This window comes from Nycticebus coucang, chromosome 13, assembly GCF_027406575.1.
Source record: "Nycticebus coucang isolate mNycCou1 chromosome 13, mNycCou1.pri, whole genome shotgun sequence".
In the NCBI taxonomy this organism is placed as follows: Eukaryota; Metazoa; Chordata; class Mammalia; order Primates; family Lorisidae; genus Nycticebus; species Nycticebus coucang.
The window spans coordinates 77257109-77269680 of NC_069792.1; the positions used below are offsets into that span (position 1 = coordinate 77257109).

Consider the following 12572-nt stretch of genomic DNA (forward strand, 5'->3'; position numbering starts at 1 on the left):
GTGAGAAAAAAGGAGGAGAAAAAACAGACTAAAAGAGAATACAGGAGAAAGAAAAAAGGAAAACAACAATGAGAATTTATGAAAAAACCTGAAGGCACTAACATTAAAAGAATAAAGATGGAGAGAATGAGACGAACTACTCAACTGTTCAGAGAGAGAAAATAACAGAAAGAAACCCAGGGTAACACCAAGACTTCCAGTTGATTGACTTGAAAATGGGAGTAGAAGAAAGGAAGCAAAAAAAAAAAAAAAGGTGTTTGGGGGAACTTAATTTTTACATGTGTTGACTTTAAGGTACCAGTGGAATATTAAGCTGGAAAAACAGGTCTACAGGTCTTAGAACAAACGATGGTTTATTGTAAGCTTCCCAAATATGTTACTCGACACATAAAAGTATCCAGGTGTTCTTTAATCTTGCATCAAGGGGTCATCTAAATATGAAAGGAGAAATGCCAGACAGGTGCAGTGTCTGAAAGGCCAAGCTTCTCCCTGTACCCTGTACTTCTCTCACTCTCAGAGTGCAGTGAAATCACACAGCTCCAAGCATGACTGGACTGTCCATCACACTCCCATTAGACACTCTAATGACATTCTGATTCGCCTCTGCCTCTATATTCAGTAATGCACTGAATGCAAGCATAGGGTAAAACCCTAATTACACAGCCTTGGAGAACATAAATGGGAAAAGGTTGTATCTGCTTAACATTTAACCTTCTTAAAAAAAAAAACACCTACCTGATGCCTCATAACTAGAAGAGCAGGAGACAACTCTCAGACTGTCTATTAAATCATAATGTCTTAAACAAAAAATTCCCAAAGGAGGGGAATACGAAATAAATCAAACACATAGACACAACTTCCCTTAATTTAGGCATAAAACATTGCACAGTTAATTGATTAAATCACAATTTGCCCCTAACTCACTCTATAATAATTAATTTCTGCAGCAAAAGTACCAGGGATTTTATCTAACCATAAAAGTTTAGTCAGCAAATTTAATTTTCTTTTCAACAATTTCAACTGTAATCTTAGTAAGTTCAAATAAGGTAGCATTGCACTACATGGAGCAGATTAACAGATGATCCCCAGCAACAAATCACGAAACTCCCCACATTCACTGTGATTCACAGAGAACGCATCACATTTACCCGTCTTCCACCTCCTCCCACACACGCGGTTGGCCTGTCTGCAGTATCAGTGTGGTTGTGAAGGCAGGCTTCTGCAGCCTGTATCTCCTGGTGGGCATCCCATTCTCTCTACTTACGTAACTAGCTGATACCGGGTGGGTTCCTTCAATCTGTGTGTGTTTCACTTTTTTAAAATGGGCATAATGTTAGTGTCTACTTCCAGGGTTTTTATGAAGATGAGTATATCAATGTATATAAAGTACTTAGATGCACGTAGATACATAAAAAACCCTTAACAGATGTTAGGTGTTTTCGAAGTGAATCCAAAATTAGAGAAAAAGAAAGATCCATAACTAATTTAGGGTTTTCACATGAAAGCTATAACCCAGTTACAATCTAAGAATAGGGGGAAGGGGGAAAGGGAGGGGAGGGAGGGGAGAGGTGGGTAAGGGGAAGGGGATGGGTGGGATTACACCAGCGGTGCATCTTACAAGGGTATATGTGAAACTTGGTAAATGGTCTGTGAAGCTAGTGAATGATGCCCCATGAATATATCAATGTACACAGCTATGATTTAATAAAAAAAAATAAAAATAAAAAAAAGATCCATGCAATTTTTCATTATGCAAAGGAAAAGATGAAAGATCAAAAGTTACACAGGAAAATAAATTTTACATTTGACTTTCAATTAAAATTACACAAGAATTTGTCTGATATTCTGAAAATGCCTAACACTTGCTTTAAAATTTTGTATCATCTAATGAAGAATTCAAGAGGTTTAATTATTCTCAGAACTGGAGTCCACGAAAGCAATCAGAAAATGGAAGGGAAAGATTTTTTTCTCTCCCAGCTTTCCTGGTGTTGGTGTGTGACTTGTGTATCTGTGTCTCCAACAGCTGGGCAAACGTAATTAGGATGACCCAAGATACAAAAAATACTGAATAATCCCCTGAACTTGATATTGTTAGCAGAGCAGACCATTTGAAAGATAAAACTTTTATTAAGAGTTGAATAATGTTAAATTTGATTGGATGCACTGACAACCACGATTTCTTCATCTACACATTCTGCCTAGAGAGAAATACTGATATTCAACAAAAAGACACATGTTCTTTCAATGATGACAAATAAACTGAAAATCAAAGAGGGATTGACCTTTATCATATCCTCTCTCATGTAACAAGGCCAAGTGAAGATTTAACTATCATTCAGATAAAAGGATTAGTTAAGATGGTCAAACTATTCTACTTGGTGGCTATATTATCTAGCTCGGCCATCTCCACTGGTGAAAATAAACTGGCATGTGGCAGAACTCCGCTTGACTTTATGGCCTGGGAGTGAACATATGTTTTATTTTGAACACCTTATTACTTGTTAAAGAGACACAGTCCTGAAAGAAAGCATGGGTTCATATGCCAAACATTCTGTACTCTATCTAGACGGTCTGAATCAATTAAAGTCTCATTCACCAGTTTTTCTAAAGTGTGAGTGTCCTCAACTCAGAAAAACAAAGAAACAGAACCTGCTAAGATCTACAACTTCCCTCCTGCTCCAGATCAAAGGAAACGCCAAGGCAAAAAATAAATGTTTGGAAGTAAAATTCAAGACAAGTCAAAATAAACCACAATGAGATTAATGTTCCCTGATTTTTTTTTTTTAGACCAAACTGTAATCCTCTGTTCGAATGATTATACTGGTAGTTGTTAAAGATCTATAAACCTTACACAGTCAAATGTGTTAAAATTACAAATCCAAAGGATGACTTCCTCTCTCTAAAATCTTTTCTTCCTGCTTCTAACATGACATATTATGCAACTCTGCTAAAAATATTTACAAAACAGAAATGTGGCACTTCTAGCTCAAACACAAGATAGACCCTGGTAAATTAATACGGTGATTCTTCTATTAACCTTAGAATTTCATTAAGGTTCAAAATAAATTTAATAGCTGGACTCCAGTAGCTACCTCCTTGGTGTCCTAAATAATGCACAGGAATAGGAAGAATTCATTAATATGAAAAGACAACATATACATCATGAGTATATAAACCTTTCCCGTGGGAAGCAGAACTTGACAGGAGTCCTACTTTTATAACCTGATCTAAGAGCTAAAAGCTCCCCCATAAAAATGATGCAAACGCCCTGACGCACAGCACATTAAGTCCTAATGAAACAGCAAAGTCTGTGTTGTTAACGCAGGCCTCCATTCAGCGGTGGTTTAAATATAAGCTTAATAAAGCTGAATTAAAAAGAAAGAAGCTGTAATTACTTTTCTAAGAACCCAATCTCTTGTCTTATTATTGGTGCCTATGTGAACCTCAAAAGTTGAATACAGAGAGTAAAATTTCTATGAAGGGCTTACCCATCGTGCCACATCCATTATTATTATTTATTTATTTTTTATTATTATTTTTTTTTTTCCAGTTTTTGGCCGGGGCTGGGTTTGAACCTGCCACCTCCGGCATATGGGGCCAGCGCCCTACTCCTTTGAGCCACCACATTACTTTTAAATATTGAAGTCTAACAATTAATAAATTGTTAGGGAAAATGAAAAAATTGGGAAATTAACATCCTGGTCAATTCCATCAGTTCTCACGTAGCCAATTAAATCTTCTCCTGTTTTCCTTGGTAAAGAATCAACATCTCTTCTGATTCCGGGTGGGCATGTAACGTCAAGGTGTGTGGGGGAGCATCTCATGAATTCAACAGACTTAGGAAAGACAGTCCTGGCTTTATGATGGCTATTTACAGTAACCTCCTTTATCTTCCTAGGACTCTATGTGCTATGCAGCACAAAGAAACAATGTTATTTCTCACTATTTAAACAATTTTGTATTTCTCCCACTCAGTTATTTGTGACGTAATTTACACAGCAGTGTATATTATCAGCCCAAGTATGTCTACATTTCTATTATTCCTCCAAATATATGTGAAATAATCTGAACCTAGAATTGAAAATATTAGAATCTGTTTAAATTACTGTACTTTTTTCCCCAACTATATACCTCATATTTGTACTCGAGTTGGTTCAAATTATTTAAAACCATCCATGTCAAACCAAAATATAGATCAAAGCCACAGAATTTTTTAAGTCCTTTGCTTCTGGCTTCTGTTCCTTTGTTCTGGCTCTAAAATGTCATAAATCTATCATTAACCACCAACTGTTCTGAATGTTTAAAAAAAAGAAAAGACTAGTTTAATTGAAAAAGATGAATGAATCGTTCAACTATTACTTCGGCTAGCTTAAATGGTGGATTTATACATACATATAAATAATTCTTGCAATTGAATAATTATTTGTCTATAATACTCATATTTACCAACAGTCTTTTCCTCAGAATACACACAAGCCATCAACTCACTGTGTATCTCTAACAAAACTGCATTAAAGAAATCCTACAGTCAGCAATTCATCTTCTACAGCTTTTAGCCTCCACGCAGTTCAAGTGCCAAGGAAAAAAATCTCTCAAATAGCATTTCAGCCACACAAACTTTTGGTTAAAAAGAGAAATTTCAGATGTGCTTTCATTCAGTTTACACACAGAGAGAAGCCGTTCGGTCATTATCTCAGCATACAAATATTGGTAAATTACTTATCTTCAGATAGGTTCCTAAATCAATATCTGGTGTATGTACAAAGCATTCAAGATCAGCACTGGGCCTATTCATGAATTAAATGTTCTCTTCATAAACTGAAGCTAACCTTCTAGACTACTTTCCAAAATACAATTGTTTCTTTGAAATAGTCACCCACTTTTCTCACAGTTTGCTTTCCCCCCCTATTTCTAGCACTCGTATTTTTCTTTGGGGAAAAAAAAATGGTCTTAACAAGGTTACCTTCCTGCATGCTATTTCCTGCCACTTTCTGTCTTCTTGACTATGGGCTGGAAGGATTTAGTGGGCGGCATTGTCTGGGATCAGCTGTTTTATTTCTAGTTCTATTAGTTCAAACCCAGATAGTTCACACATCTGTTTTATTTCTCAAATCACTACCCAGGAAAAGTGTCCAGCTTGTTCTACCCAAACATAAACTTTACTATAAATAACTAAGAACCTAACAAATAACTGTTTGGGGGAAATGGAAGTGTGTTTAAAAATCTGAATTCTTCCAAACGATAGGCCTTAGTAATCTTCGTTTTAGAGCCTTGCTGACGGCCTAAATTAGCTTCCCTCAGAAGTTGTCCCCAGAGTGAAGAAACTGAGACGCCCGCCGGAAATCCAGGTATTAACATCATATTACTTGCTAATTATAAAACACCATTTCGCATACTGACATTATTCACTTCCAACCCTTTTATCTAACGCACGTATTTGCTTTCCAATCATAGCTTGACAGCAGAGTGTATCTGACAGAAGACAGTGAAATGATCTTTAATAAGACAGCAGTTCAAAGCATGGAGCTTTTATGCATAATAACTATGTTGGCTTCATTTGCTGCTCCACAGAAATAATTTTATTTGTGGAAATTCACAAAGTCAGATGGAATTTTTAGAGAACTTTACCAAAATGAAACTAGCTATTTTAGGAGTTCTTTATATCTCCCTCAAAGGAGATCTGATTGCCTTTCTGACATTTAAAGGACTTGGAAATTTCTCTTCTGATTCTTCTTAAAAGTATTGCAAAATATGATCACTACCTGTTATTTATAACCCCTCTGCCTGTCTTTCTTAATTGGCATTAGGTCAACAGGGAGGTCTAAGGCAAATGAGCTGTAGCTATTGACTGGACATAAACGACTGATATTTTAAGAGCTTTAGTTGGTCAAATAAGTGTGATGTGATTTCATTAGTTTTCTGGTACTTCTAATCATTCCCAAAGAAGGTTAATATTAAACCTAATATGTTTTGAAATCCCCTGGCCTAATAATACAATAAAAATCTACAGACTGTAACAAAAACTAATACACTTTCTCAAACTGACCATGAGTTTTGACTCTTAAAATTACAAAAATTAAATGAATACATTTCCTTAGACTAAGTTCCATGTTTCATTCTATTTGAAATGGTAAGTTATTTTTTCTTCTATTTCACATATGCCATAAAGACAGAAAAGTAGATCAAAAAGATATGCTGGTTTTAACAAAAGTATAAATCTAAATTATTATTAAATGCTTTCATAAATTATTGCCATTTTCCTTAAATGAAGAAAGGAACGCTTTCTTGGCCTGCACCAAGGCCATTCTGGTGTCCCCATCCTTACGATCACACTGACTTCTTTTTAATCAATGTAAAATGTTATTCCCACATTTTCATTTGTAATTATTTTGCCTTTTCAGAAGTATATCTCTGCAAATGTCAATATGACCCAAATCTAGTCAAGATGAGTATAAACTCAAATCCTAATCCAAGACATAGGAAGATAACTCATTGAAGCGAAGATTATAGCAAAAGCTTTATACTCTGAAAATAGAACAGGCATGGATTATTATCATGTCCAACCATAAAGATTAGTGTCAGTTTTGGAAGAGACTGTGAAAACATCAAGTTGCTATGAAATGTGTCCAGAAATAGGAGGCTTAGCAAATTCGAAAAAAATACTTTTCCCAAACTAGTATAAATGTTGAGATTGTGTTGCATCCTAAGAGGCTAAAGACCACTCTGAATACACACGTGGATGAAGTAGCCATGGTGGGTGTGTCCACCTCTCCTCCTGGGTCTGTCTGGTATTGGAAGCTTTGTTTTAGTATGCATGCAGGAATTCGCATTTCATTACTAACATCTTTTTCTGTACAAAGAGATCACAATACAAAGCACAAACCTGCACATCATAGGTCCCATTTAGTAAAACAGGCCGTGAAGAATTGATGTCCTGCAGCACGCCAGAAAGCACAGAGCGGTTGACCTTCTGGAAGTCTTTGGAATGGCTGAACTGCACCATGTTATGAAGGGCCAGGATTTTGCTGTCCAGCTCAGCATCCTGCCTGGTGCGGTTATGCAGTCCTAAGTGATACTTTCGGAAGTGCTTAATCAGATCTGTGGGGTCGTTGCCATAGTAACCATATCCACAGATATTGCATTTAAAGTCCTGAAGCTCTGGAGACAGAGGTGCTGGGTCTGGGTTGTCGTTCACCAGTAAATCAGTTTTGGATTTATTCATTCTTACACCCCCATCTGAAGGCACTTGTGGGTTTTTTGAGGCCACTGAAACTGGGCTCAAACCTTGACAATTGACTTGACCACTCTGCACTTGCCCTGTTTCCTCAGTAGCCTTTGGTGACATCTTCTGATCTTCCTTTGTCTCCAGTGAGTCCCCTGATGGGGTACAGGCCATATCTTGAGGGTCATCTGCCTCTGCTCTTTGAGGAGACTTCAAGGGCTCGCAGACTCCCCCAGCCCCTAGAGATGAGAAAGCCAACATATTTCTGTCTGTCACCTCATCATGCGGATAGGGGGGAAGGTTTCCTCCCTTACTGGGGCTTTCATAATTGAAGCCAGCCTTCTCACTGAGGACTGAACTTTTTAAGTCCTTCTTACTGCTAGAAGACGGATCTTGAACATGCAAGCTATGTTCTTCTTTATTATTTATTTCTGCAGCATCACTCTGATCTGTATTTTCTGACATCTGATCTGCAGAAAATTCTTTGTTCTTTCCAGACACCTTGCTCTCTGTACCTCTAGGCTCCAGGGTCTGGCCCTCGCCTTCACTAGCAATGTTTCTCAGAGGGGGGTTCTTTTTCCGGACCATATCTGTAAAAACGCAGAGAAAAGGCAGATGCAGCGTTATCTGGAAGTCACAGACATGTAATACAATCTAGAATATTCTATTCATTCTATTCACATTTTTCAGGTGCATAAAAAATAATAAAATATGTGCTAAGAAAACATCGGTTTTTAAAATAGCAAAAATTTGAAATGAAAGCAAACAATTTACATTTAGAATGATTTTTGTCATATCATTTTTAAATCATTCTATGACTATTAATGCCTCCATATCTACCACTATGTCTAGAATCCTATTATTACTTATTCTTTCCTGACAAGTATCTTTTTGCTCAATTTCTTTCTCCAGTTACAGTCAATGATACATACAGAGCATGCCAAAAATATATACACATTTTAAGAAAGGAAAAACTGTACTAAAATTGTATAACATGTACCATAATGCTTGTTATCTTGTATATTATATCTTGTATCTCTTGTTATTGCAGAAGTCAAACGTGACTTTGCGTGTCACAATTTTAATACAGTTTGGTCCTTTCTTAAAACGTGTATACCTTTTTTGGGCATCTTCTGTATATATACACGCTTATATATTTATATGCTGTGTGTTATACATAATATGTACACATGTTATGTTTATAATAGATATGTTTATGTTTATAGAATATGCATTACATGTTTCTTTATATGATATGCATATGTATCCATAAACAGTATGTATATAGGAATTCAATATTGTCATACTGTGCAACCAGAATATAAATATAATTTCAACCAACATATCCTAACAGACAAAAAGACAAACAGCCATGTTTATAAACAGAGTGAAAACTTCCCCATTAATTTCAGGAAACAGATGATAACAAACAGTTTATTTCTGACCTACCAACAAATTTCTTCAAAACACATGTGGAGCTTGCCTGAAAATTAGAAGGACCTCTCGTGCATCCCAGCGGGCAGGGAGGGTCTTACAGGGGCTGATCCAGCATCACAAGGGACCTAATGGGGAGAAATCCACCTAACTGCGGATTTCCATGCACAGCCTGGTGGAAACAGCTCCAGTCCCACTGCCAGGAGCAATGAAGGCTGGCGAAGGGATATGATCAGCTGAGCTATGTAACATTGTCATTGTTTTGCCCAAAACAGCAAACTATTAACAGTTCCCTAGGGTTTACCTTTATGTGCTAGATCAACTGTGCCTCTCAAGTACATTAGGGGCACCAGCGACTGAGGGCAAAAGAAGAATGACAAATTCTTCCACTGGGGTCCAACGAGTCAGAACACTAAGGATATACAGAAATAGGAAACAATTTGTGTGTGTCAATAAAAGGAGGCACTAGCAAAGGCTATTCAAGGACTGAGATCTGTCCTGTGGCCTCTGTTCCTTAATCTCTTACTGAAAAACGGACGATTGCTTTGTAAGTCATCACCCCAACATCTCTTGGAAAATCCCACCTGGGACATTCTTATAAAACAAGCCTTTTAGCCAGCTCTCCCATAAGCTCCAATTTCACAGAATTAGTTGCACCACTATTGTCCAAAACACACAAAAATGAATCCCAATTAAATAATATGGTTTAATCTGATGTTTTCATCTATAATTTCTCACAAGTGCTGAGGAACCATGCTGGCCTTATAGATACATAGACAGGTGTACCTTTGCTTCTGAAAAGCTGGTCAAGAAAATTTTTATAATATGAATCACTTAACAAGGATAACACACTGGAATATAAGAAATCATTCACAAGGTAAAAAAGTTTAAATTCACTTTACTGAATAATGTTAAAAATAGTATCATTGTACTTAAGAAACACACTCCTCTTCTAAAAACACCAATAATATTATCAAATAAAAAATAGAATCTCCCTCTTGGAACAAAATGAATGATAGGAAGAAAGACTAAAATTTTGCACGAAAGTGATGTTCATGAGGCCTCCTGTGGGAAGGAAGGGAAAAATACACCTCACTGTGGTATAATTCCCTTGGGCCCTCAACTTAACTTAGCTGGATAACCATCATTAAAAGAGAAAACACTGATTAACTAGTTTTTTTAATGTTTGCATTCAATGTTTTATTTGTCAATACCAACATTTTAGGAGCCCTCCGTTCCTCTAACGGAAGGAATGAAAAGTAGCCATAGGAGGGTGTAATAATAAGTACAACTTTGCAGGGTAGTTTTTCTGGTAGATGACAAAGGGAAAAAGAAAAAAGAAAGAAAATGAATAAATGGGTAAGCTGAAGAAATTACTTAAAAATATAAATCTAAACAACTATGCATTTAGCCTAAAGTAAAAGACATTCTAGGTTACAGAATATGAGACATTCCTACACGTAAAAATATGATGGCTTGATACCAATCTCTTGTTTTTCCCTCCAGAATATCCTGATTATTTTTCCCATTACACCTAACATCTTGAGTAACTATTTATAATATAATCTTCCTTGGACAAATACTGAATAACTACATCGTCTGTAAGTGAACATCTTCTCCTTAACGTAACTGGAATCTAACAATGACTCACCTAAATAAAATGAATAAGGTTGCATGAAAAAAAGATAAAATCTTATCTGGAAAGACAGGACTTATGAAGAAATAAAAAATAAATAATACAATTCATTAAAGTTATCCTTCCATCAAAATGAAGAAGAAATGGCTTGTGCCCATAGATTAATGTCAAGGTGATTATAACAATGGAAACATTTTAAATAGCAAGGGAATGAAAATAAAATACGTAAAAGTGAATAGATCTAAATACTTTAAAACATTGAGAAAATGATCTTATTTTTAAGAACAAAGGAAATTTTAGAGCTTCCTGATTTCAGATTTCTTGTTAACGTGGAGAAATGTAATGGGTCATAGTTTAAAAATTACTCAACCATCATCTTAAGTGCCTGGAGAAAATGTGATTTAATTAGATTATCGTCTTTCCGAATTTTATTTAGTTCCTTCTTCCACCCAAGAACAGACATTTTGAATGCATATGTTTGCATATGCAAAGGACTCACTGAGTCCTTATGTTGAATAGAGCTCTTAATAATATACATTGCAAGGAATGTTAAACTGAAAAAACTTCAAAGTAGTATCAAAAAGGTCATTTGGGTTTTATTTTTTTGTTGTGGGAGAAGGGGCATGTTCCCTTTAGTTGCCGTTTAAAAAAAATGTGCTCAATTTACTTGACTATACTTTGAAGTAGCTATAGAAAAAATAATTTTTTCCTGGAATGGTATCATCGTAATTTTTCGGAGTGACATATTATGTAAATATAAGCACATTTGCAATACTTCTAAGTGGAAGAAACTCCCCTAGCAAGTCATAAGTTAGATACTGTTAAGACTATAGCCACCCTCAAGTTATTATCTCTAAGACAAATAACAGATTGCACAATGTTTTACTGTGTGCCAAGAACTTTTCCAGTTAACATTTTCACTTGAAAAAATAGATCACATACTTGTAAAATCATACCCAGCACTGACTTCATAAGGCATGTGGCTTTAGAGTGCTTTTTACAATTATTAATTCTATTATCAACTAGCAGGAGGCTAATGCAATCGTCTTAGAAGACGCTCAGAAGACAGAAGACATTTTGAGAGCTGATCTGCACATCTGCAAAACAAAGCAAAAAAAAAATTTCCTTCCTAAATGATGTAAACATACTTTAATATTTCACACCTAAAACAGGTTAATATGCCAGCACTATGGGCTGTTAAAAGAAATCTGATAAAAGCAGGAGCAGCTCTTCAGCAAGACCCCCTCCCTCCCTCCCTCAGCTTTTAATAAAGCATCAGGAGAAAGATGAACGTCATATAAAAGATTGCAGGACAAGAAGTCATTTCCACGACCCACTGGGATATTGGTGAAAGTATTTAACTTCTAGAAAACCTTAACCCTGATGACTATAATACTAACCTACACTGGGGTGGGGGGACAGTTCTTAATTTCTAAATACCAGCACTGGCTTTTAGAGGGAAAAATTTAAAGCTGTTAAAATATCTGATCACATTAATGAATCTTGTCATCCGTGTTAGCAACTCTATTCTAAACTTGACTGTTTACTACCTGGAAATACCCATCACAGAGACTACAAAAAAAAAAAAAAAAAATTTCAAAATGCTGGTTAAAGTAGTTCCAGTATAAACTGCCATTTTAGATAACAGGGCTAAAAGTAAATTGGACAAACGCAGTTGAAGAATTTAAACAAGAACTACAAGGCACTAAATTGCTAATATAAGTCTTCTATTTGTGAGATTAAAAAAAAAAAATGACCTCTTGGGGGGTAACAGAGAGCAGTTCCACATACACATTATTCTCCACTAAACGAACAGATGAAACTTCCCTAACAGCCCATATAATGTGGGTGTGTAATATGTGCCAAGATATTCAAGCAGGCTAAGAACATGTTTAGCTTTCCCCCAACACTCAACTTGTATTAATTTTCACTGTTGAGACATAAGACATTCCAGTTGCAAAAATCATAAATTTCTACTCTTAATTAACTACATGTCCTATAAGTTAAAACAAATCTAAAAACTTTCGTTGTTTTAGTGAAAGCATTTGCTATATTAAAAAATAAGAGAGTGCACTATTTCTATGTGACAGTATCATTTAGACAAATTTTGCAGTGGAAATAATCCCCACTAGAGCTTCAATATAATTCTGATAATTACTGTATCTCTCTTAAATATGTAAGGAAAAAAATCTTCTGTAGAACACTGTATAATGATCATAGGAGGGCACTTTCACAGCAGAAAGGATCAGAGTTTTTATTATTACCTAGCTATTGGGAATT

General features: G+C 35.8%; 1 protein-coding gene across 6 annotated transcripts in view; it reads right to left on the bottom strand.

Moving 5' to 3' along the window:
- The window catches only part of TRPS1 (transcriptional repressor GATA binding 1), a 260682-nt gene that overhangs the window by 200663 nt on the left and 47447 nt on the right, over nt 1-12572 (bottom strand). For 2 of the 6 annotated variants that reach the window (XM_053559082.1, XM_053559081.1), the window contains 2 exons: nt 11235-11389; nt 6884-7812 (listed from right to left, as the gene is read on the bottom strand). The exons of 2 other annotated variants lie outside the window; for them this stretch is intronic. In XM_053559082.1, coding sequence (XP_053415057.1) covers nt 6884-7812; nt 11235-11271 — 966 coding nt within the window. In that variant the 5' untranslated portion in view covers nt 11272-11389. The remainder of the gene's footprint in view (nt 1-6883; nt 7813-11234; nt 11390-12572) is intronic. 2 more of the 6 variants (XM_053559085.1, XM_053559084.1) reach the window with 1 other exon arrangement.